The sequence below is a fragment of the Arachis hypogaea genome, chromosome 18, assembly GCF_003086295.3.
Source record: "Arachis hypogaea cultivar Tifrunner chromosome 18, arahy.Tifrunner.gnm2.J5K5, whole genome shotgun sequence".
Lineage (NCBI taxonomy): Eukaryota > Viridiplantae > Streptophyta > Magnoliopsida > Fabales > Fabaceae > Arachis > Arachis hypogaea.
The window spans coordinates 97,137,934-97,162,793 of record NC_092053.1 but is presented as its reverse complement, the minus strand read 5'-3'; the positions used below and the strand labels follow the sequence as shown (position 1 = coordinate 97,162,793).

At 30.3% G+C, this 24,860-nt stretch overlaps 2 protein-coding genes across 3 annotated transcripts; both read right to left on the bottom strand.

Moving 5' to 3' along the window:
* Window positions 1-2,570: 2,570 nt before the first annotated feature.
* Window positions 2,571-5,146, bottom strand: LOC112772221 (uncharacterized). 2 transcript variants are annotated; one of them, XR_003187429.3, is made up of 3 exons: window positions 4,521-5,134; window positions 2,902-3,589; window positions 2,571-2,770 (listed from the first exon to the last, which is right to left on the bottom strand). XR_003187429.3 is itself a non-coding variant. In XM_025817120.3 (2 exons), exons 1-2 carry the CDS (start codon window positions 4,829-4,831, stop codon window positions 3,106-3,108), a joined length of 795 nt encoding a protein of 264 aa, XP_025672905.1. In that variant the 5' UTR covers window positions 4,832-5,146; the 3' UTR covers window positions 2,829-3,105. The 2 variants fall into 2 exon arrangements, 1 of the variants encoding a protein (XP_025672905.1); XM_025817120.3 differs by lacking the exon at window positions 2,571-2,770 and having other exon boundaries at window positions 2,829-3,589; window positions 4,521-5,146.
* A 16,352-nt stretch (window positions 5,147-21,498) lies between these two features.
* Window positions 21,499-21,960, bottom strand: LOC140181405 (uncharacterized). Its single transcript, XM_072224960.1, has one exon. The coding sequence runs from the start codon at window positions 21,958-21,960 to the stop codon at window positions 21,499-21,501; it is 462 nt and encodes a 153-aa protein (XP_072081061.1).
* Window positions 21,961-24,860: the final 2,900 nt, after the last annotated feature.

The window sequence follows — 24,860 nt, the reverse complement described above, 5'->3', positions numbered from 1 at the left end:
TGGCATTCCAAGAATAATGAGATCTTTCATCCACACGATTCTTGACCCTTGAATAAGGTGACTAGTATGGTTTTGTCCTTGGAAAAGGAGCTTCGGAATATTTTTGAGTTGTAATGAGTCTATTCCCTCTACCATTAGTGGCTCATGGATTCTCCCTCGGTGGGTACTTTTATGATTAATTGTGATGCAAGTTATCCTAGCATTGGTGATCGTATTGGTTTTTCCTGTGTTAATAGAGATAGAAATGGAAGTTGGCAACGAGGCTGTTTAGGAATGATTGAGAGTCATAATATTCTGTAAGGATAGTTGTTTGCTACTTGGAGATGATATCCTCTAGCTTGGGACTTGAGACAAAGAGATGTTATTTGTGAAACGGATTGTGTGGATGCCTTTACTCTTGTCAATAATTTCCAGGATAACTCTCGTTTTGTTGATCCTTTGGTGTTGAAAATTTGGGACATCATGTCTTGGAAAGAGCGTGTTGACTTCCGGTTGATCTTGAGAGATGCAAACAAAATGGTAGACATCATGACAAAGATGACTATGAGGACTCATACTCACAAAGTGAAACTCCCGTTACCTTGAAAAGAATTTGTGAGTAGCATTCAGCTGTTTTGCTTCTTAAGTAATTTCTTATTATTTGTTTTTTTTTTTTTTTTTTGTTATGTTGTTACTTTTCAGTCATAAAAAAAAGTATTTTATGATCAAAGTCTAATCAAGTTAAATAATAAGACTTGGAATAATGCTAAACATAACTAATTTTTATTATGTTAGACTAACTTAATTAAACTTAATTAACAAAAAAACTTAAATATATATCATTATTCAAATTTTAGTGCTCTCAATCTCAGAGGCTCATAGCAAATTAGAAAGCTTATAATTATGGTATCTTTGTTTCTTTTCTTTAGTTGGTATTTTCATATTTTACTTTTACTTTATTTATTAGTAACGCAAGTTTTTTTTTTAAATATAATTATTGGCAATGCAGTTTAAGTGTTACATATATAATCTTCGTTTACACTTGAAAAAAAAAAAAAAAAAACTATATCTTAAAACTTAAAAGGAAGGATATTCCTCTTACTAGATCGATATTCTTTGATAAACTACAGGAACTAGTTTATATTGCAATCGTGTTTATATATTTTATTTATTGAATTTCTAACATATAATAATTAGTTTTTAGAAGAATGTTAGAAGGATATTAAAATTTATTTTTTTTTATTATCAATTAACTATTAATATTTAAAAGTGTGAATTAAAATATGTTGTTGTTGGATTACTAAACTAAAAATTTTGAATTAACGGCTAAAAATGATAATAAAAAAAATAAATTATGATGATTCCTCTAACCTTTCTTTTTCTTTTTATACGTTTCTTTCGAAATAACAGATTTTACTCTCTAATTATTGGAGGTTTATTAACTCAGTTGATTAGAGCTTAGTGCTAAAAATGCATAGGTACCTGCATGGGCCATTATTTTATTTTCTTTTTGCTCATAATAAACTTTGCTTTTTGTAATCAATTTGGTTGGTCGAGTGACTAACTCACTCGGTTCTAATGTGTATGCAGCTAATGGCAGATTATTAAATGAAGTTTAGACTCGCAGTAAATTAGTTTTCGACCTGTCATGTTGAAAAATACAGTAGAGGCGTAGACAAAAAAAAAAAAAAAACATTGATTCTTATTTTTTTCCCTTTTAATTCTTATTTGAAGATTGTATATGAAAGGCAGAAAGGATGAGTATTGCCTCAAAACTTGCAAAGTAGGAGATGTTCTGTATTACAGGATACTGACAAAAGAAGCAAATAGAATATTGAATAGGTCCAAATATTGTGACCATTCTTAATTTTTCATAAATCCTCTAATAAGCAAAACCACAACCATATATTTCTCAATTTGATGTTTGTATTTCTTTTCATTTTGTATTAAGTCAATACACACTTATCATTATATTCAATAAGATGTAAAATCTAAATCAAAATGAGTTTCACTTCATATTTAAAGAAAATCTAAATAAAAAGTATAGAAGTCCATAAACGTGTTTCGCGACTAAGTGCTATTTTCACCAACACTGTTCCGAACAACGTTCAACTCAAATCATGGAAAATATGCCATTCCAAATTCAGATAAAACCGCAAAGTACCCAAAAAATGGGTGGGGAGAAAAAAAAGAAAGAAGAAAAGCATGCTTGTACCATCAAAATGGAATTTCATCAACCATGCAAGTTTCTAATAAGAATGTTCAAAGAAATGCAATAATAAAGATCAGGGGATGGGATGCATGCAAAGGGAAAGCCATGTAGGTTAGGTACAATTACAAAAACACAATTAAGATTTGATACATGTGGTGATTTCTGGTAATTAAGCCCTACAATTTGAATTTGACTAATTGATAAGCATAACTTTGCACAATTTTTATACATAATACACTGCCAACTATATGAGTTGCAACGTAATATATTAAAGCTTTTTGGATTAGAAAAATCAACAAATCGTTCTTTTTTTTGTGACAATATGTCAGCTAAACATGAGAACAATTAACCTACATCAAATGATGCAAATATGTTATCATAATAGGAAAATGTGTGATCTTTATATCATAATAGGCAAAGATATCTACAAGGGAAAAAAAAATACAGATAAACTTGTCTTGAACAACAAATTAAAAATCAATAATATGGCTGAAGAAAATAATATGATAATAAGAGTTGTAAGCTAAAACTATAGCTCAAATCTTAAAGGATATAGAGTGATCCCATATGGCTTAACAACTGCAGCAGGAAAAATGACAAGATTCAGTTCTATAAAGGAATCAAGGAAAAATCTAAATTATTCAAAATAATTTTAGAAGCTTATTGCTTATAGATAAATAATAAGAGTAATATCATCTGTATAAGCTCACCAAACATAAGGGTCTCTCCATTTCCTCCAACAACAGAGTGAGCAACCTTGACTCTTCTGCATATCCCTGGGCCTATCTATGTACACTCTTGTTGTCCTTGAAGAAAAACCATTTTTTTATGCTATAAACCAAATTCATTGTACCTAATCTAATAAAACTATATTGTATACATTACAACCTATGGAACAGATCACTTAGCAATGGCTATGAACAAGTAGCTAAGCAATCTTGCGGTAGCAACCTCCCTTCTTGATTCAAGGTCTCCCTAACGGCCCGGTAAAACGCTATCCAAGTAGAAGAGTAATCATCAACAGGACCCCACAAAAACGTAGGATTTGGACTTGCAGGGCATGCGGTAACCAAATCCAAAACCGAAACAGGCTTGATAGTCTGAGGAAAATTGAATGCCAAGTTATCGACTTTGTGCTCGTAAATCTTGCCATTCCGGTCCAATTTATACCTCGAAGTTCCTTGAAACTCTCCTTTGGCCTCCCAAGGAACCCTAGGCACACCCCTAAGATTCCACCTAATCAGTATCACATTCTCCGAAGGCTGCCACACCCTGTACACATCAAGGGCAATCTCACGGAACAAGATCCTGCCGTGGAACCTCAATGCCCAGAAGATCAATTTGTACTTTTCAATCCCAGTAAATGTGTTCAAAGGGTCCAAGAATGTTATGTCATCCCTGAGATAACCAAAATCCAATTAGAATTAAATGAACAAATAAAATTCCCCAAACTTACATTTTGCATAAAACTTGATTCACAACCAAAATAAGAATAGATTTCACTTGTGTATCCGCATATGACTTCATGAACAGGTGTATATCCACATTATTTTAAGAGCTTGTTGAAAACGAATGAAGCAGATATTACAAGAACATTTCTATGAAAAGAAAAGATCCTAAAGGACAGCTAAACAAAACAAAAGAAGAAACAACACACACACAAGTCACAACTAAATATCGGCAGCTACCCACATAAGCTTAACACTGCCTTCATAAACATATGGTTATCAGTGTCACAGCCAACATAAGACTAATAAGAGTATAATTCAAGGATCAAGATCTTCTAAAGTGAGGAAGTTGTAAAGTGGTAAAGTGAGGAGTTAATCATTCTTAAATTAAGATAGTAGGGCACACATTTCATGAAAGTTACAAAATCAATGTTGATTAACCCTTCACTTTACCTTTACCAACTTACTCACTTTAGAGGATCCAAATTCATATTTCAATTATGAAAATGTCAAATTGGCAAAGTGGCACACCAAGAACATTATTATTCAACATCACATTTAACTACTTCTCAAGAAGATATTACAAGAAGATTTCATAAAAAAATATAAGGATCCTACAAACACAATAACCAAAGACAAAAAGAAGAAAAACAATATACATAAAGTCTATATACACAAAACACACTCCCAACTACACAAATAGGTTTAACATCACATTCAATAATTATCTAACTAAAATCTAATCATATACACTTACTATAATCTGCCATTAACAAACTTTAAAGGGTGTCTAACTTGGTATACATACAAATATTTCTCTTAATACATATATAAAAAAGGGTAAAAAAGAGATTTTGAGGAGATGGGGCAGATGAATATACCTATAAATTTCATAATTGAGGTCTTTGATGAAGATCAAAGGCATGTCCTCACGAAGGGTCCTAACAGCAAGTCCAAGATTAACATAGAACTCATCCTTTGGCTGCTGCTGTTGCTTTTCTTGAGAACCCGTTGTTGGTGTGTTAACCTGAGCAACCTGAGAAACTGCAAAGACTGAAGAAGAAGAAGAAGAGAGAGAGATGGTGGGCTTTGTTGTTGTATGGTGGTGGTTAAAGAGAAGGGGTACTTGTTTGTCTATGGATTTGGAGTATGAAAGAAGAGAAGGTTGAAGACTTGGTAGCAGAAAAGCCATGGCAGGCACTTTTAGTAACTAATTATCAATTACTAAAAGTGATTATCACTAATTGCTTTTTGTTTTTCGTTCTTTTCTCTCTTTCCCTCTCTCTCAAATGGAAGATATTAAGCTTATTTTCATGAGAAGAGAGAAGAGAACGGTGTGTGAGAGTGTGTTGGTGGTTTGTGTTTGTGTTTGTGTGTTATATGAGTTTGAGTTTGAGAGGGGGAAAATTGAGGCTGTTGTTTAACTTCGTTGCTTTCTTGGTTTAAGTAATGAGTGGCTTGGAACATCACCATGAAAATCAGATGATCCATCGTCATTTCGCCAATAAAATAGAAACAATCCTTTTCTAGTTATTTACTTATTTTTGTTTATTCCATCGCAAATTAATATAATTATTTTTTTAGTTTTCCATAATTATTAAAATAATATATTAAATTTTATTAAATATCAAAATTTTTAAAGAAAAAATAACAATATTGTTTATCAATCATAACATTTTTTTATGATTATGATCTCTATTAATATTTCTCTTTCAATTAATATTAAAAGGGTATAACAAGTATAAATTAATTAATAAAATATTTAGAAAACAAGAAAATAAAATATCAACATTTATTATTTATTACAAAACGACATTTTTATACTAATTTAGATAGAGAAAATATTATTTAAAATTATAATCCATATTGCATGTGAAAAATAAATAAAAAGACATTGTCTTAAGTTTTCCATTCATAATTTTGTTTGATACTAAATTATTAATTAAATACCTATTTGAAAGATAAGAGGAAAATATCAACAAGTTGAAAATTATTCCAAACATTGTATATGATTGTTAGATTTAAAATAAATCATGCCTAACGCCATGTTAATAAAGATAATTATCAAATGATTATAAAAAAAATAGATGTGAATTGACAATTATATAAAATAGTTTTATCAATGTATCAAAATTAAATTTATGCGAAAAATTTTAAAATTTAAAAGAAAATTTTGTCACATTACTATTAAAACGATTATGTTATATGGAACAGAGCGTTGAACCGTAAAATGTGAACATGCACATAAGTTAAGTGTGACAAAGATAAAGATGTTGAGATGAATGAGCTATTAATCTATCACACACATATAGACAAATTAAGGAATAAAATTGTTTGATAGAAAGTTAAAATAACACCTATTGTATAAAAGATGATAAAATCTCGTCTCATATGGTTTAGATATGTGAAAAGAAGATCAACAGAGCACCTAATTAGGAGGAATGAATGAAATAAAAGGTAGACACGTAGCAAATAATAAAAGAAGATCCAAGAAGACCAAACATGATGATAGAGAAAGAAAAACAAAAAACAAAAACACAGCACAAATAATAAAAAAAGATGAAGGGATAGTTAGATAGATAGTTTTTCTACTAGATCTCAAAAAATAACTTATTCTTAGCAATCTAAGATATTGGAAGAGTTTTTCTCTACTAGATCAAAGGAATGAAACCGAAAGAACTAATACTAAGAGTTACCTTAGGTTGGATCTTTCAACTTCTTCATACAACAAGCAAAATAAATTTCTTACCTCACAACAAAACGTAGATAAAAGCACGCAGAAAATTTATTCATAAAAAACAGTATAAAATGTCTTATAAATTTATTTAAATAGATCTCTAATTAATTAGTCTATTTATTATAATAAAATTATAAAATCTGAAATTAAGTAAAAAATATGACTCCAAAATAAACTCTAATAATTTTAAATTAAATTTGATCTTATTAGATTAGATCAAATTTAATTGATTTAAATTTTAAACACAAAAAATATTATTAAACAAATCAAAACAAAATCAAATCGTTTAACAAACTCTAACAACAAATTAAATTTAAATCTAACTAAATAATTTTGAATTTAATTTTGATATAATCTAATAAGTCTTCTCACTTAAATGCTTGTATATTAAGTAATTTCTGAATTTGAACTAAATCGAACCAGTTTAGTTAGATGTGATCTAGAATTGAACTTCTCATGGTTATTTATTGCTCTTTAAGTCAATGCAATGGTATCTACTTAATATACTAAAACTGGATTTTTTTCCCAACTAATAGAAGTGAGGTGCCGATTTCTCATGAATTTATTTTTTCGCTAAAATGGATGCACTATTTTCTCTTCTAAGTTTATTTTATAAAAATATCTTTATTATAATTATACTATAATTAACATTTAAGTAATAATGTATAATTATACTAATTTAGGAAAATATCTTTATTATAGTTATATAAAATTAATATTTAATGCATTATCAAACTACTTATCAATTATCAATCAAAAATATTTTTAATAATAATAATAATAATAATAATAATAATAATAATAATAATAATTATTATTATTATTATTATTATTATTATTATTATTATTATTATATGATAATAGCACCAGTTATTAATTAATAACCAATTTATATTTGTCTAAATAAATTTATTCTAGAAAAATATATTTATTATAATTATATTACAATATTACGATTAATATTTAATGAATAATGCATAATTACACTAATTTAAAAAAATATATTTATTATCTATCTATTCTATCTATTCTATTATATAAAAAATTAGATTTTTGCACTTTATGATGGAACTGATGTGGCATGCTCTTGAGGTATTTTCTAATTTATTTCATTTAATTCGTTAAAGCAAATCAATTATGATTAATTAATTATATCAATTAATTAATTTGATTAGACATTCAAATATCATCATTTATTATAATTTATATAAATTAATTAATTATAATTATTTATATCAATTAATTAATTTAGTTAATTATATTAATTATTTGATATGATTAAAATAAATATCAAATTATTTAATAAATAATAATATGATAATAAAATATATGAATTAATTTAATTAGTTTATTTTTCTTAATACTGTCTATTTATACAAGATCAAATATTTTTTACTCATTCGCTCTCTTTTCTCTCTCTCTTCCTCCCTCCCTCCCTCTCTCTCGTGTTTATGGTACAATTTTTTTAATTTATTTATTTTTTGTTTTTTTATTTTTATTTATACATTTTATTTTTTATATTTTTTAAAATTTTTTTATTTTAAATACTTATTATTAGGCACATACTTTTTTTCTTTTAACTTCTGATTAACAAAAAAAAAATGTGTCATCTTTACGTTATTTAATCTTACTATAATTTTGTTGTATAATATTCTATTTTGTCATGTGTACTTCAATTCATATATATATTGTCTTTTTTTTTTTTTGTGATTCACAATTAATATATACATTATTTGTGTATGTGGTTTATATGTTAATGTATTATTGATTCTCTTTATTATTTTTTTTTTGTGTCTCTTTGTTACTCTTTATTTTAGTTATATTAATTGATTTCTCTGTATTGATACTCTTTTTATTTGAAATATCGTGACAATTTAGAGTGTATGTTGTAGCCCATGTGATATTCGTTAATTTTGTGTATCTTTTTAGATAGTTTATGTTATAATGTGTTTAAGGAGTTGACTTAAAATTATAATATGATTTATAGTATGCTAAAATATTAGGATATTACCATATAGATATTTTTTTATTTGGCCATTAGATTTAACTATATAGGATCTTGAAAATTATAAAATTATGTGATTAGTTGTTTTTTCATATAATTATTGTATTGATCATTTACATTAGAGTGAGACTATTTTTATTATTAATATTTATAAATATGATATTATTTATATAATTAATTGAATTATCTTATTCTTCGTTTACATTTAATTTTATTGAATTAATTATTCAAGGTGTCATTGCTATTTCTATTTTTAAAGAATTTTTTTAATATTATTTAACAAATCTAATAACATAATAATAATTAAAAAAAACAGAACAAAAAATTTTTTAATGTAAAAATAGGACCAAAAAAATTAAATTTATTTAATAACTTTTCATGATATATATGTTTTTTTATAGATAATTATTGTAAGGCATGAAAAATTATTAAATTCTAACAATAATTATTAAGGATAAATAATTATTATAATTAAAAATAATATCAATTTAAATAATATACAAATAAATCATGCCAAACATAACAACTTAAAAGGGTCACTTTTAAAAGAATATAGTTTATTATGATATTTAATTTTTTATTATTTATTAAAAAAAAGCATAATTACTTAACGATATTTATTTTTTAAATTCACTATGTATACAATTTTATTCTTTTTTTTGACAAAATTTTACTTATGATGGTAATTTTTCTAATGGGTAAATGCGGATAATTATATTTTTACTTTATAATTGATATATTATTAATAATAAATGGTAATTAACCCCTCATATTTTTAATCAAAGCATTTTGACGATAGTTTTTATTTATATATATTAATGGATGATTGTTTTTTTAAAAATAAAATGCATTATGATTTTAGGTTATTTCATAATTAACAATAATACTTGATTATTTCTTTAAAAATAAATTGTAGTATAATTTTAGGTTATTTCACAATAATAATTAATGTTCATAATATTGAATTATTCTAAATTTTTTTATTTTCTATCGTTAGTAGTTAATCCTATATTAAAAAAATTATGTTGAATTGTTGAATAGTCCAAGAATAACCGGAGTTAATTTAGTTTATTTGTTTATTAATATAATTGATTGAAAGCATAAATGATAAATAAGACAAGCAAATAATTAGAAAAATAGAATGTTAGTAATTACTTAAAATAAATAACAAAATAAGTTATAGGGTATTACTTTATTTAAATTATTAATAATTAAAAGAATAAAAGGTCAGTAATTATTTTTAAAATAGACATTAAATTTAGTTTTATGGTACTAATTTATTTGAGTTGTTAATAAAATTTTATAATTTTCAGATTTATATATACTCAATTTATGTATTTTATTTTATTCTACTTTAACAAAAAATTGAGACATGCATTTTTAAATATTTATTTAGATAGTATAGCGAAATGAGTTATATCAATGATAGTTAATTATCAATAATTGATATTAATTAATTGATTGTATTAACTAATAAGATGAATAACGTCTAATAAATGTTGTGAAATTAATTATAATAAATTAATAATTAATAAATAAAAAACTAAAGGGGACTTTTTTATTGTTTTTTAATGGCTATACGTTTTTATAAATTCACTTTTTCTTTATCTCCTCCTTTCACATTTATTTTTTTAATTTATTGAACTAAATCAATTATACTAATTATTTGTATTAACTAATTAAGTATTTTTTAATGGATTATTATAACTGTGGCTTTGGACATAGGTTAAAAATATTATAAAAAATATTTTATAAAAGTTGTTAAAAAATAAATATTTTTAAAATGTGTCTTTAAGATACAAATTAACTAAATTATTTTTTAATTTAATGTGTTTGATTCATTCAATTGTATTAATTATAACTAATCAATTATGTAATTTGATTTGATTAGGATAAATATTTCATCATTTAATATTTTATTTGATTCATTAATTACATTAATCATAACTTCAAATATTTAATTTAATTAGAGTAAATATCAAATTATTTTAAATTTTATTTGATTCATTAAACCAAATTAATTATAACTAATTTATTATTTAATTTGATCGAGACAAATATTAAATTATTTAATAAATAATATATAAAGCAAAGAAATAAATGAACTCAATTAATTCATTTATTATCTTATTATTTTATATATCCCTTTTCTCTCTTTCTATTTTGTGCTTTAGGTAAAGTATTTGTAATTTTTTTTTTTGTTTTTTATCTTAATTTTGTTAATATTTTTCTATGATTTTGTTTTATATTAATTCTTTTTTTATTTATTTTGATTAATAATTCTTAAGGATATTATTATTTTATTTAAAGATAATTTAAATTTTTTGTAATATTTTTATAAAAGTTTATTAATAGGTTTTTTTTTAAAATATCTTTTTTGAAATTTTTTTAATAAGATCGTATTTTAATATTTCTCTTTCATCCTTTGTATGAATTAATTATATTAATCTTCTATTACAATATATGTTTTATCTACTCCTCACATTATCTTTTCTATCTTCTTTTACTTTTTTTAATTGCTCTTTTTACTTTATTTTTAATTATTTATTTTACTTTTACTTCTCATACATAGATTTATTATAATTCATCAAAGTTCTTTTTGAATTTAAGTGATTTTTTAGGTTATATTTTACCATTGATGCTTTTATTTTGTTTAGTGTGTTTTTTTAGTTTGTATTTAATATAATAATCTATAAATATCTATTCTATTATATAAAAATTAAATTTCTGCACTTAATGATAAAACTGTCGTGGCATGTTTCTGATTGTATTTTTTTATTTATTTCTTTTAATTCAATAAATTCAATTTATTATAATAAATTAATTATATCAACTAATTGATATGGTTAATTATTTAAATATCATACAATTTTTTATAATTTCTATCAATCGATTAATTATAATTCAAATTGAATGATTATTTTGTTACGAAATTATTATTTTCTAATTTATTTATGAGCAATACATATATTAATTACAATCACAAATTAAGCTATTTTACATTAAATGACTTATATAATGGTCTTTATTATCATAAGAGGTAACTACTAAATCGGTACTCGGAAGGTTCTAACGCTGACAAAATGGTACTTGACTTTTGTTATTGACAAAATAGTCCCTAAAAGATTTTAAAATTTGACAAGCGTGTCCCCGAGCTCGTCGGAGCAAATCTCCGGCAAGCACAATGCTGACATGGCCACCGTATTTTGGTGACCTGGCAAGCCACCTCCCAAACCCTAATTCCTCCTTCCCCAACGCAGACTCCCTTTCCTCTTCCTCCCCATTGCAGCCCCCAATACACACTCCCCTCCTTCCCTTTCCTTCCCCATCGCAGCCCTCTTCCCTCTCCCTCCCTCTCATATCATCTCATCTCATCTCATTTCTGAAACGAAGAAGAACAAAAATCTGATACCTCAAAATCACATCCCTTCACAGTATTCACAAACCAAAACGAGAATTTGAGGAGAAGAAGAAGAAAAAGAAGAAGAAGAAGAAATAATGGATCTAGCACTAGAGGAGCTGCAATTCCTGAACATCCCAAAAATTTTGAGAGAATCAATCTCAATTTCAAAAAGATCACTGAAGATGTTCTACCTCATAACCCTAACCCTAATTTTTCCTCTCTGATTCGCAATCCTCGCACACTCACTCTTCACACACCCATTTCTCACTCAGTTTCAGAACCCTTATCAGGACTCTTCCCAGGCTAACCATGAATGGACTCTTCTCCTCACAACCAGTTCTGCTACCTTCTCTTCCTCTTCGCCTTCTCTCTCCTCTCCATCACCATTGTCGTCTTCACCGTCGCTTCCCTCTACACCAACAAAGATGTCTCCTTTTTCTCCACCGTCTTCGCAATCTCTAAAGTCTTCAATCGTTTTGTTCATCACTTACCTCTGGGTCACGCTTTTGATGTTCATCTATAATTTTGTCTTCGTGATTTTCTTGGTTTTGCTTATTATAGCAATTGATATCCTTCTCTTCCTTTGCTGTTTTTTGCGATTATTGTGAATGTGTTGGTCATTGTGAATCTGGATGTATGATCAAAAGAAAAGAAATTTGGGAGGTTTGTAACTGAATTTTTTTTCTTCTTTTTCTATCTGTGTCTTTATATGATCTGCGATGAAAGGAAGAGGGAAGGGGGCTGCGATGGAGAGGAAAAGGAAAGGGAGAGTGTGCGTTAGGGGGTTGCGATGGGAGGGAGGGGGAGGGGGTTGCGTTGGGTAGGGGGTGGGTTGCGATTGGGAGGAAGAGGAAAGGGAGTCTGCGTTGGGGAAGGAGGAATTAGGGTTTGGGAGGTGGCTTGCCAGGTCACCAAAATACGGTGGTCATGTCAGCATTGTGCTTGTCGGAGATTTGCTTCGGCGAGCTCGGGGACACGCTTGTCAAATTTTAAAATCTTTTAGGGACTATTTTGTTAATAACAAAAGTCAGGTACCATTTTGTCAGCGCTAGAATCTTCCGGGTACCGATTTGGTAGTTACCTCTTATCATAAATGCTAAATTAAATAAATCATTATTACTTTTGATTTAGAATTAAATGAGAATAAAACCAGAGATACTATTTTATTTGGCCTTTTGGGTTTAATGGGTGTCACATTCAAATATAAATAGTGACTTCTGAATTTTGGTCTCCAACACATCAAAACTACCTCCGTAACTCTTTTTCCATAAGGGAATGGTCTGAATTTACACAAATTCTAAATGTTCGAACTTACGATGCTTTGTTTCAGTTGGTTGTCGTTACGAGAATGACTCTAATCTATACGTGTCTAAGGACTAGAATAGATTAAATATTATTTAAGTAATTTATTTCTATATTGGTATTTGATTAAATTAGTTTTAGAGAAATTTAAATTGTTGACTCAATTTATATATTACGACTATTCTTTTTGAATATATTATTTTTACCTTTTTAATATAAATTTTCTTTTTTTTTTTTTTTAAGTTTATTTTCTTTCTTGGATATATGTATTACTTTTTTTTATTTTATATTTTATATTAGTAATGTAATTATTAATAAAAATATATTTAAAAAAGAAAAAAATATTAAAACATCACTATTTAAAAAAAAGAAAGATACGTGAAAAAAGAAAAACGAAAAATTAAAACATCACTATTAGAAAAAAACTGATAATATGTGCATGAATGGAGTCGAAATTGAGGAATATATATAGATATAAAAAAATAAAAAATTATTATACGATTGTAGAATAAAAAATAATCATATATATAAAACAAAATAATTATAACAAAAAAATAATTAATATATATAATTTAAATATTTTTAATAACCGATAACATAAAGTTTAACAAAATATAATTCATATATTTTTTTATTTATGTATATGTATAGAATTATTTATATATATGTATATATATTAAGAAAAACTATCGTAATATATATATATATATATATATATAGAGAGAGAGAGAGAATTATTTAACAAAATTAATATATAAGGTTATGAAAAGTCCCATCCAAAATTGATAAGAACAAGACGACTTAGTTTACATAGAAATGGTTCTCATGGATAATAAGGTAAGTTGATTATTTTTCATGATTCTTTTAAGTGATGCTAGGTCCATTTTATAAATATTTTTTGTTCATATTTTAAGTTTATTTGATAAGTAAACCCTTGCATGAATCAAAGACAGTGCGATTTTATAGATTTATAAGTGCTAATAGCTTTTATATTTAATTTGTTTTATAGTGTGATAATAGCCAATATATTTGTTGTGGATTTAACTATTATTATATTATTTATGATCACATTCAATATATATGTCTGATTTATCGAAGAAAGTATATTATTAAAACCGATTAATAACTATTTTAGAGGTAATCCAATTAACACTAGATTAAAAACAAACAAATAATGCATAACATGTTACTTTTTTATTAATCAAATTATTATAATTTAAAATAATTTTAAATAAATAATTAAAATTATAATTTCAATCTTATCACGTGCATGACATAGATAATTACACTTGTTAAAAACAAATTTTTAGTCTCTTTAATTTCTAAGTGAGTATAATATAATTCTTCTAGTAATCAGGTCTTTAGACATGACAAGATTGCAATTTTATTTTTTGTTTTAAAATGATAAAAATATTTTTTTGAGTATGTATCATATGAAGTTGTTAAAAAAATCTATATATCAATATTTTTACTGGAGAGATGATACATAAAAAAAGCACAATAACATTATTTAATTTATGTAGTCGTTTCTATCTAATAGGATAAAATTTTATTATTTATTGCTATTATTTTGTTCTTTTATATATATATATATATGATTTGTTATTGGCTAGGGAATATACACGCCCTAAATGAAATTTAAACTTTAACGGACGAGCATGCTAAACGCCTAAATCGGTTATAAAGCATAAGTATATATATAATTGATTGCCTAATTTTGTTCTGCGAAGATATTATTACTATTATTAGTTGACTTTATTTTGTGAACATCACATGTGTTAATTTAGGGCTGGTAATGGGTAGGGTAGGGTAGGGTTTGGACCCTATCCTAACCTTACCCGCGGGTTAAAAATTCTATTAAAACTCTACCCTACCCTATCCGCGGGTTGAGAATCTCTTAACCCTAACCTTACCCGCACCCTAAAGTTCTAAACCCTACCCTATCCTACCCTACCCGCAGAAATATCAAAATTTTTCAAAGTAAATATAAAATTCAATCATTTCAAATTTTATACATATTAATAACATAAAAAATAACAAACTAATGCTCTAAATGACTAAATTAACTAACTAGTTTAGTGGTTGTTCACTTATTGTAAGTCATTACATAAGAGAAGTTGTGGGTTTAACTCTCACTTCCTTCACTATATACCTAATTTTTATAAAATATGTGTTATATTTGAGGTGCGGGTAGGGTAGGGTAGGGTACACCCTAAACCCGTACCCTACCCTACCCGCAGACATACCCGGACCGTACCCTACCCTACCCACAGCGGGTAGGGTATCCTACCCTACCCGAACGGGTTGGACCGGATTGGATACCCGCGGGTAGGGTATGAATTGCCAGCCCTATGTGTTATCATATGATATATGATTTTATTGCACGTAAAAATATTTTAAAGTTGAAAATTATAGTTAAATTTGTAGTGAATCCTATTTTTTTAAAATTAATAAAAAATATATAAAATATTTACAAAATTATAAAATTGGACTAGCAAATTTTATTAATTTTTTATATCATTAGTTTGTTACTGATACGGCCGTTACAAATTCGATGTCATAATTCGGCATTATATACAATAACTCGGCATTATGCACTATAACTCGGCACTTTACGTTTTAACTCGGCGTTATACGTTACAATCAGACTTGATATGGTCGTTATTTACAAGCTATAACTCGGCGTCATCCGTTATAGCTCGTCCATTTATGAGCTATAACTCGGCTAGATAAATGCTTCTATCATAACCGACGATCAAACTGCACACAACTCGGATACGTTATCCACCATTTTTAAGACCGACCTTAATGCCAAAAGCGTAACAGACGAAAGGTCCATCATATAAAGCAAGGTAAAGTATTTTCTTCAGTAAGTTCGAATAATACAGAATACTGACTTAAGTTTCGGAGTGCCTTTGCAGGTAGACTCCCCCTGTTTCTTGCTCAAAGCTCTATGCGATTGGACATTCTCTTTGAGTAAAGCTCGGATTACCACAAAGCTCAAAGGTCGGCACCGAAAATAACAACTCGGCGTCGATTCCTAGAGACCGAGCTCTCCCTCCAGGTATCCATACAAGAACAATTGGCGCCCACCGTAGGCCTCGAAATAAACACCATTCTTTTTATAGGTCTCATTCCTTCCAATGGTTTCAAACTTACCTGCACCTTTGTAAACAAAGGTCATATAGTAAGTCATTAAGGCCCGAAAAAGGCCGATCTATATCTGTTTTTCCGATCATTATCTGTCATCTCTGTATTTTTCAAATCATCTCTGGTATATTTATTTGCCGATCTATATCTATTTTTTCAATCATTATCTGTCATCTCTCTATTTTTCAAATCATCTCTAGTATAATTATTTGCCGATCTATATCTGCTTTTCCGATCAATATCTGTCATCTCTATTTTTCAATTCATCTGGTATATCTATTTGCCGATCTATATCTGCTTTTCCGATCAATATCTGTCATATTGATCATCTCTATTTTTCAATTCATCTGGTATATCTATTTGCCGATCTATATCTACTTTTCCGATCAATATCTGTCATCTTTATTTTTCAATTCATCTATGGCATATCTATTTGCTGATCTATATCTGTTTTTTCGATCATTATCTGTCATCTTTATTTTTCAATTCATCTATGGCATATCTATTTGCCGATCTATATCTGTTTTTCCGATAAAAAATCTGTCATCTCTATTTTTCAAATAATCTCTGGTATAATTATTTGCCGATCTATATCTATTTTTCCGATCAATATCTGTCATCTCTATTTTTTAATTCATCTGGTATATTTATTTGCCGATCTATATCTACTTTTTCGATCAATATCTGTCATCTTTATTTTTCAATTCATCTATGGCATATCTATTTGCCGATCTATATCTATTTTTCCGATCATTATCTGTCATCTTTATTTTTTAATTCATCTATGGCATATCTATTTGCCGATCTATATCTGTTTTTCCGATAAAAAAATTGTCATCTCTATTTTTCAAACCATCTCTGGTATATCTATTTGCCGATCTATATCTGTTTTTTCGATCATTATCTGTCATCTTTATTTTTCAATTCATCTATGGCATATCTATTTGCCGATCTATATCTGTTTTTTCGATAAAAAATCTGTCATCTCTATTTTCCAAATCATCTCTGGTATATCTATTTGCCGATCTATATCTGTTTTTCGATCATTATCTGTCATCTTTATTTTTCAATTCATCTATGGCATATCTATTTGCCGATCTATATCTGTTTTTCCGATAAAAAATCTGTCATCTCTATTTTTCAAATCATCTCTGGTATAATTATTTGCCGATCTATATCTGTTTTACCGATCATTATCTGTCATCTCTGTATTTTTCAATTCATCTCTAGTATAATTATTTGCCGATCTATATCTATTTTTCTGATCAATATCTGTCATCTCTATTTTTCAATTCATCTGGTATATTTATTTATCGATCTATATCTGTTTTTCCGATAAAAAATCTGTCATCTCTATTTTTCAAATCATCTCTGGTATAATTATTTGCCGATCTATATCTATTTTTTCGATCAATATCTGTCATCTCTATTTTTCAATTTATATCAGTCGTCTCTATTTGCCGATCTATATCTATTGTCCGATTTATATCAATCATCTCTAACTGCCGATTTATATAAAAAAATCTCTATTCGCCGATCTATAACAGTCATCTCTATTATCCGATTTATATCAGTCATCTCTATTTTCTTATTTATATCAATAATCTCTATATTCTGATTTATATCTGTTATCCCTATTTGCCGATCTATATATGTTATCTGATTTTCTGATCTATATCTGTAATCTCTACTTTCTGATTTACATCTGTTATCTCTATTTGCCGATCTTTATCAGTTATCTCTAGTTGCCAATTTATATCTGATATCTCTATTTGCCAATTTATATCTAATATCTCTTTTTGCCGATCTATATCTGATTTTTCGGTCTACATCTGTTATATCTATTTGCCGATCTATATTTATCATCTCTACTTTCCAATTTATATCAATTATCTATATTTTTGCCAATCTTTATCAGTTATCTCTATTTGTCGATCTTTATCAGTTATCTCTATTTGCCAAATTATATCTGATATCTCTATTTGCCGATCTATATCTGATTTTTCGATCTACATTTGTTATATCTATTTGCCGATCTATATCTGTAATCTCTATTTGCAGATTTATATCTGTTATCTCTGTTTGTCGATCTACATGTTATCTCTATTTGCCGATCTATATCTGTCATCTTTATTTGCCGACATATATCTGTTATCTCTATTCGCCGACCTATATCTGTTTTTTCTATTTTCAAATCTATATCTATTATCTCAGTTTTCATATTTATATCAATCATTATCCGAGCTATATCAATCATTATCAGTCATTGTCAAATCTATATCAACTATCATCAGATCTATATCAACAATCTTCAATCAATTATCTATTCGCGATAATTCTTCAATTCAAAGTTGCATCGTTTACACATGCGCAATCAAACACAATCTTTAATCAATTATCCATTCGCAATAATTCTTCAATTCATAGTCGCATCGTTTACACATGCGCAATCAAACTCAATCTTCAATTCCGAACTATGACTATCAACAGTCAACAAACTCAATCACATATCATACAAGTACAAACACTGATCCATTCGCGACAACTCTTCAATTCAAAGTCGCATCGTTTACACATGCGCAATCAAACTCAATCAAATCACCAAACAACGGTGAACTAACTCAATATTCTCGTCCAACCAATTCACTTTTATCAAAATCGTCTCATCAACTATTCAAATTAACTATTCAGTTCCATGAAAAAACCTAACCGTTACATCTATTAAATCAACGGTTAAAAATTACATTGAAAAAATCAAAGGCACAATCAATGACAAGACTACTATACTTTCCAATACATGTTAACTTCAAATCACGTCTGAAATTCAAATTATTCATTATTTAATAAAGTAAGTTAATCTGGGGGCTCGATACCTATAACTCAAATCGCCGAGTTATAACTAAAAAAGCTCAACCTGCTTTATCAAAATATAGTCAGGCTAAGCTTGGGGGCTATGATACGGCCGTTACAAATCCGATGTCATAATTCGGCATTATATACAATAACTCGACATTATGCACTATAACTCGGCACTTTACGTTATAACTCGGCGTTATACGTTACAATCAGATTTGATATGATCGTTATTTACAAGCTATAACTCGGCGTCATCCATTATAGCTCGTCCATTTATGAGCTATAACTCGGCTAGATAAATGCTTCTATCATAACCGACGATCAAACGGCACACAACTCGGATACGTTATCCACCATTTTTAAGACCGATCTTAACGCCAAAAGCGTAACAGACGAAAGGTCCATCATATAAAGCAAGGTAAAGTATTTTCTTTAGTAAGTTCGAATAATACAGAATACTGACTTAAGTTTTGGAGTGCCTTTGCAGGTACACTCCCCCCTGTTTCTTGCTCAAAGCTCTATGCGATTGGACATCCTCTTGGAGTAAAGCTCGGATTACCACAAAGCTCAAAGGTCGGCACCGAAAATAACAACTCGGCGTCGATTCCCAGAGAACGAGCTCTCCCTCCAGGTATCCATACAAGAACAGTTACTTAAATGTTAGGTATAAATAATAAATGTTGTTATATTAAATGCTGAAAAACTCAGTAATGTTGTTATTGTTGCAAACTATTTACGTTATGAGCTTTTATAAAATAAAATCTGGAGTAATATACTAAAATTGACCATAAAAAATTATAATGCTGACAAATTTGACTATAAAATAATTAAACTAATTTATAACCATGAAAGATAGAGTTTTATAGACAAAATTACCTAAACCTTAAAAATCTATCAAAGTTTTTTAAAGAGGAATGCTAGGAGACCAGCACTTTTTTTTTGTGTCTTAGGATAAGAAGAAACAAAGGAAAAATACTAAACATTAGGGACGTAGTCCCGTTGCAACAACACTGTTAAATCTTCCCAAGGCTCATTCCATTCCAATTGCTGTATGCAATTAGATGCTGCATATTTAGCCAAAACATCAGCAACTTGGTTGGCATCTCTTTGAATTAGATTGACTTCTGCTCTCCAATTCCAGCTTAAGACCTCTTTGATTTTAGTCACCAAATCATTATCAGAACTTTGCACTTGGTTGTTTCTATCATTAACAAGAATAAAAGCATCCAAATAATATGTCTCGCAAGTGACCTCTCTAAACCCAGCTTCCCATGCTAGAATTAGCCCTCTCCAAATTGCAAAAAGCTCGCTTCGAAGAATAGTAGCACGTGGTAAAGAACCAGCACAACCACACAACCAAGAGCCATTATAATCACGCAATACACACCCAAAATCAACAGATTCACCAAATATACTAGCATCACAGTTTACTTTAATCGAAAATTGGGTAGGAGGAGACCAAGAAAGCAGCAAATAAGAAGGAGTAGATACATGATGTATATATAAGAACTTATGAAGTTCAAATTGAGAAGCATGAATAAGAGCTATAACCTTACCCATTCTCTATGGATTAGCTGGATTAAAAACATCATTGTTATGATTCCTCCAAATCCACCAAATAGTCGCCGAGAAGAGGAAGGTATTGGAATTCATGCCACTACGCAACCAGCATTCAAACTGTTGACCGTGAACTTCCAAATTCAAACTATGCCAGATAGCTTTGGCCTTGGGCACTCACAAAGACAGTGAGAAATCGTTTCAGGTTCAGTATTACACCGAGGGCACAAATCAGAGCTGCCCAAACCTCTATGAATCGAAAAGCAGTTGTGGGAATTGCATTATGAATACATAGCCAAATAAAAATTTTGTACTTTTCGGAAAATCGGGTCCGCCATAACCAAAGCCAATTGGTCTGCTCCTCCCAACCGAAAAGACGCTTATAAAGCCACAAGTAGCCATTTCTAGAGGAATAAATATTGGAAGGAGTTGCTGACCACTTCCAACCAGCCCCCTCTCCCATTTGACAATCTGGATTATACGAAAGAATACTTTGTTTAACAAGGTCAGGTAAGGGAGTGTGGCACCTCTCAAGCTTCCACTGTCCATCCTCCCAAAAATCAATGATATTACTCTCAAAATCAGAAATATGAACATACGGCACTTCCTTAGCCAAGGGACCTTCCATCCTCTATTTTCCAAACCAAAAAGATTGGTTAAGAGGACCAATATTCCATGTGAAACCATCTCTTAAAAGATTAAAGGCCTTGCAAATACTCCTCCATACATGAGATGCATCTCTGGGAGGCATGAAGAGACTAGTATCAAATTTTTTGAGGTATTTATGAAAAATCAGTTGGACCCAAAGCTTCTCCGGACAGTGAAAGAGCTGCCAAATTAGCTTCCCTATCAGAGCAACATTAGCGCAAGCCGGATATCTAATGCCAAGCCACCAAATTTCTTTGGAGTGATAACTGTATTCCAATTAGTCATACTTAAACCCCTTCCATCAACCTTTTTTTTCAACAGAAAAAGCCGCATCATAGAAGTAATCTTATCAGATACAGAAGAAGAGAACAAAGATACCTGCATTCGATAAGTTGGAATAGAAGCCGCTACTGAATTAATGAGACAAAGCCTGCCAGCTCTATTGAGAAGTCTGCCCTTCCAGTTAGCAAGCCTACCTTTGATCTTATCCAAAATACCATTAAAAGAGGCTCTAGTAACTCTAGCATGGTGACGATTAACTCTAAGATATTTACCCAAGTCTTGGGTAAAGCGGATAGAAGAGACACCAGTGAAGAGTTCCTTTCTTCTATTATTGACATTCTTAGAGCACAGGGCCTTTGATTTGTCCAAATTGATCTTCATTTCCGATGCTCTACAGAAGCTTTGGAGGGCATGCATAACACATTCTACCTGAGATTTTCACGCTTTACAAAAAAGAAGAAGATCGTCTGCAAACATGAGATGAGAAATTCTAGGACCACCCTAGTCACTGCCACTGGATCCCAAAGGCCCGAATCAACCTGATTAGCAATGTACCCAGCTAGGCGCTCCATATATAAAACGAAAAGATAGAAAGACATGGGGTCTCCCTGTCGAAGGCCTTTTCTAGGAGCAAAACTGTCTAATCTATTTCCATTCCATAATAAAGTCAACGAAGAAGCTCGAACACAAGTCATAATTAATCTGATAGTAGCTGAAGGAAAACCAAACTTGCCCAAAGTATGCTCTAGGAAATTGAATAATTTTACACCATTAGATACAATCTCACACCATTAAAAATATCATTGATGGCTAATTGATGGCTAAAAACCACAAAATCTGCTGACTCCCTAGACTTTTTCTTTTCTAAATTATCCCTCCACTCTAACTTAATCACTCTCAAATTCTATAATTCCACCTCATCTCCAATAATCATGACATCACTTCACATCACCATTATAGTCTCACTCCCTTCAATCCAAACCCCAAGATTCCTCTTCACCCATCCAAAACTCATCCTCAACCTCTCCCTCTCCACCACCACCGTCCCCTCCCTCTCCCTTAAACTCACCCACCCCCGCCGCTCTACCAGAGCCCTCGGCACTTGCATGGTCTCCACCGCCGCTACAAGCTACACCCTCACCCTTGCCGAGATCTCCAAATCCAACAACACCATCGACATTGAGAAAATCGACGAGATCTCCGATCCATGGGTATTCGACTTCTTTGCCAACCCAACCGTGGACCACGGACGAGGCTGGCAATCGGGAGAAGTTTCAAGCGATATACTTCGAACAGAACATCAGATGCGTTGCGTTTGCCTCCGCTGCATTAGTAAACCTCATGCATATCAACCCATGAATGGTGAACGATGCAAATATACTCATGCTGTTATTTTCTGAGTCCGAGGTAGCGCCAAAAGCAGTTACAGCAGCTACTTTCTTAAAAAGAAAGCTTTGCAAATCAATCGTCTTTACAGAATCTGTAAACACTCAGCTTTCCTCCTTCGGTCATTAGCCATTCTTCACCAAAAAAATAACCCAAGCTTTTCACGTGACCTACATGCTGATGACATCATTTCTTTGAAGTGTTTTAGAGGCGAAGAAGAATTGGAAGCTTCTGTCAACTCTGCTTTTGTCTCTTGAGGCATTTCCAACCGCCCTGATTCATGCGACTCAAAAAAGATTATTAAAAGAGGGAATAGAAGAGGGAATGAGATTGGGAGCGATAAAGAGGATTGGAGAATGAAAATGAGGTGGGATTAGAGTTCGAGAGTGATTAGGTTAGAGTAAAGGGGTGCTTTAGGAATTTTTGATAGATTTTTAGGATTTGGATAGTTTTGTCTATGAAACTATATCTTTTATAGTTACAAGTTAGTTTTAGTTCTTTTATGGTTAGATTTGTCAGCGTTATAATCTTTTATGGCCAATTTTGGTATTTTATTAAATCTGTTTTATAAACTTAATTACAGTAAACTACCATTTCTAGCCACAAATATTCAGAACGCTAATAAATCTATCCATAAAAAAATAAAATTGACTTTACACTCATGAAAGATAGACTTTTGCGGACAAAATTATCCAAACTATAAAAAATTATATAAAATTTTTAAACTACCCTCTAAATATCCTAACTCTAACTTTTAATTTTATTCCACACCACTACTCCTCCAATTTCAAACTCCCACCACTACCCAATGGTCACACTTATCCCCAACTATCACCATCACTGCCGTCATCACTATCACCAACACCGCCATCACCACCTCTTCTCTTTACCACCACCACTATTACCAACTCTCCAATGACACGGTTCACTTCAACTCCATATATATATATAATTGGCTCGAAACGATGATCAACAAAAATCCATCAGAAAAGTACTTTCAGATTGTTACCGTGGATGGACATGTTTTTTTTTTTCTGTCAGAGTTGTGTTCATTAATGTAATTTTCTCGACGTGCTGCCTCCTCCTCCTCTGTTGTTGCTGCAGCAACACTCCGTTGACTCCTCCTCCTTCGCCACCTTCCTCCCCCAAACTGAATGGTCCACCATTACAACTTCTGTGGATAGGGCCTTCGAGGACAGCTCCTCCTCTGACTACGACCTCAAGTCCATCACAGGCAAGGCAATATACACCATCGCCACCGCTGATTCCTTATCTATTTCCTCTAAGCGCGTGAAACCCTCGCCCACCGAGTCATCCTCCTAGACTCAGCCACTCGTCCTAGTTAACTCGCAGGAGAATGGGATCTGACTCATCTACACACTCAAGGCGTGTGCGGAGGCAGTCCACCAGAACAACTTACCTCTTGCGAAGGAAATCGTAAAGTAGATCAGGTTCTTGGTGGTGTCTCAGGTTGGAGCCATGCGCAAAGTAGCCACCTACTTCGCTGAAACCCTCACTCGCCAAATCTACGGTCTAAATCCAGAGAATTCAATCCACCACTCAGAGGATTTGTCGCGAACAAATTGGTGGATCTTGACGCCTCGATGCTGGAGCTGAAACTGATTGAGACCGAGGCGGTGGCTGTTCTCCATCTTGAGGATAAGGCAGAGGATGGGCTCTTTGCAGAGGATTCAAGGGAGATGATATAACGTGATGATGGTGGTGGTAAAGAGAAGGAGGCGATGATGGCAGTGGTGGTAATGGTGACGGTGGCAGTGATGGCGAAAATTGGGGATGAGAGAAGTAGTTGGATGGTGGTAGACTTTGAGATTGGAAGAGTGGTGGTGTGGAAAAAAAATTAGAAGTTAGCATTAGATTATATTAGAGGGTAGTTT

What these genes read in the sequence shown, in the direction of transcription:
- LOC140181405 (XM_072224960.1), bottom strand. Translation starts at nt 21,960, where the DNA reads ATGAAGATCAATTTGGACAAATCAAAGGCCCTGTGCTCTAAGAATGTC.
- LOC112772221 (XM_025817120.3), bottom strand. Translation starts at nt 4,831, where the DNA reads ATGGCTTTTCTGCTACCAAGTCTTCAACCTTCTCTTCTTTCATACTCC. An exon ending in CTCAATTATGAAATTTATAG is followed by an intron (nt 3,590 to 4,520) that starts GTATATTCATCT and finishes TGGTTATCTCAG; the next exon opens with GGATGACATAACATTCTTGG.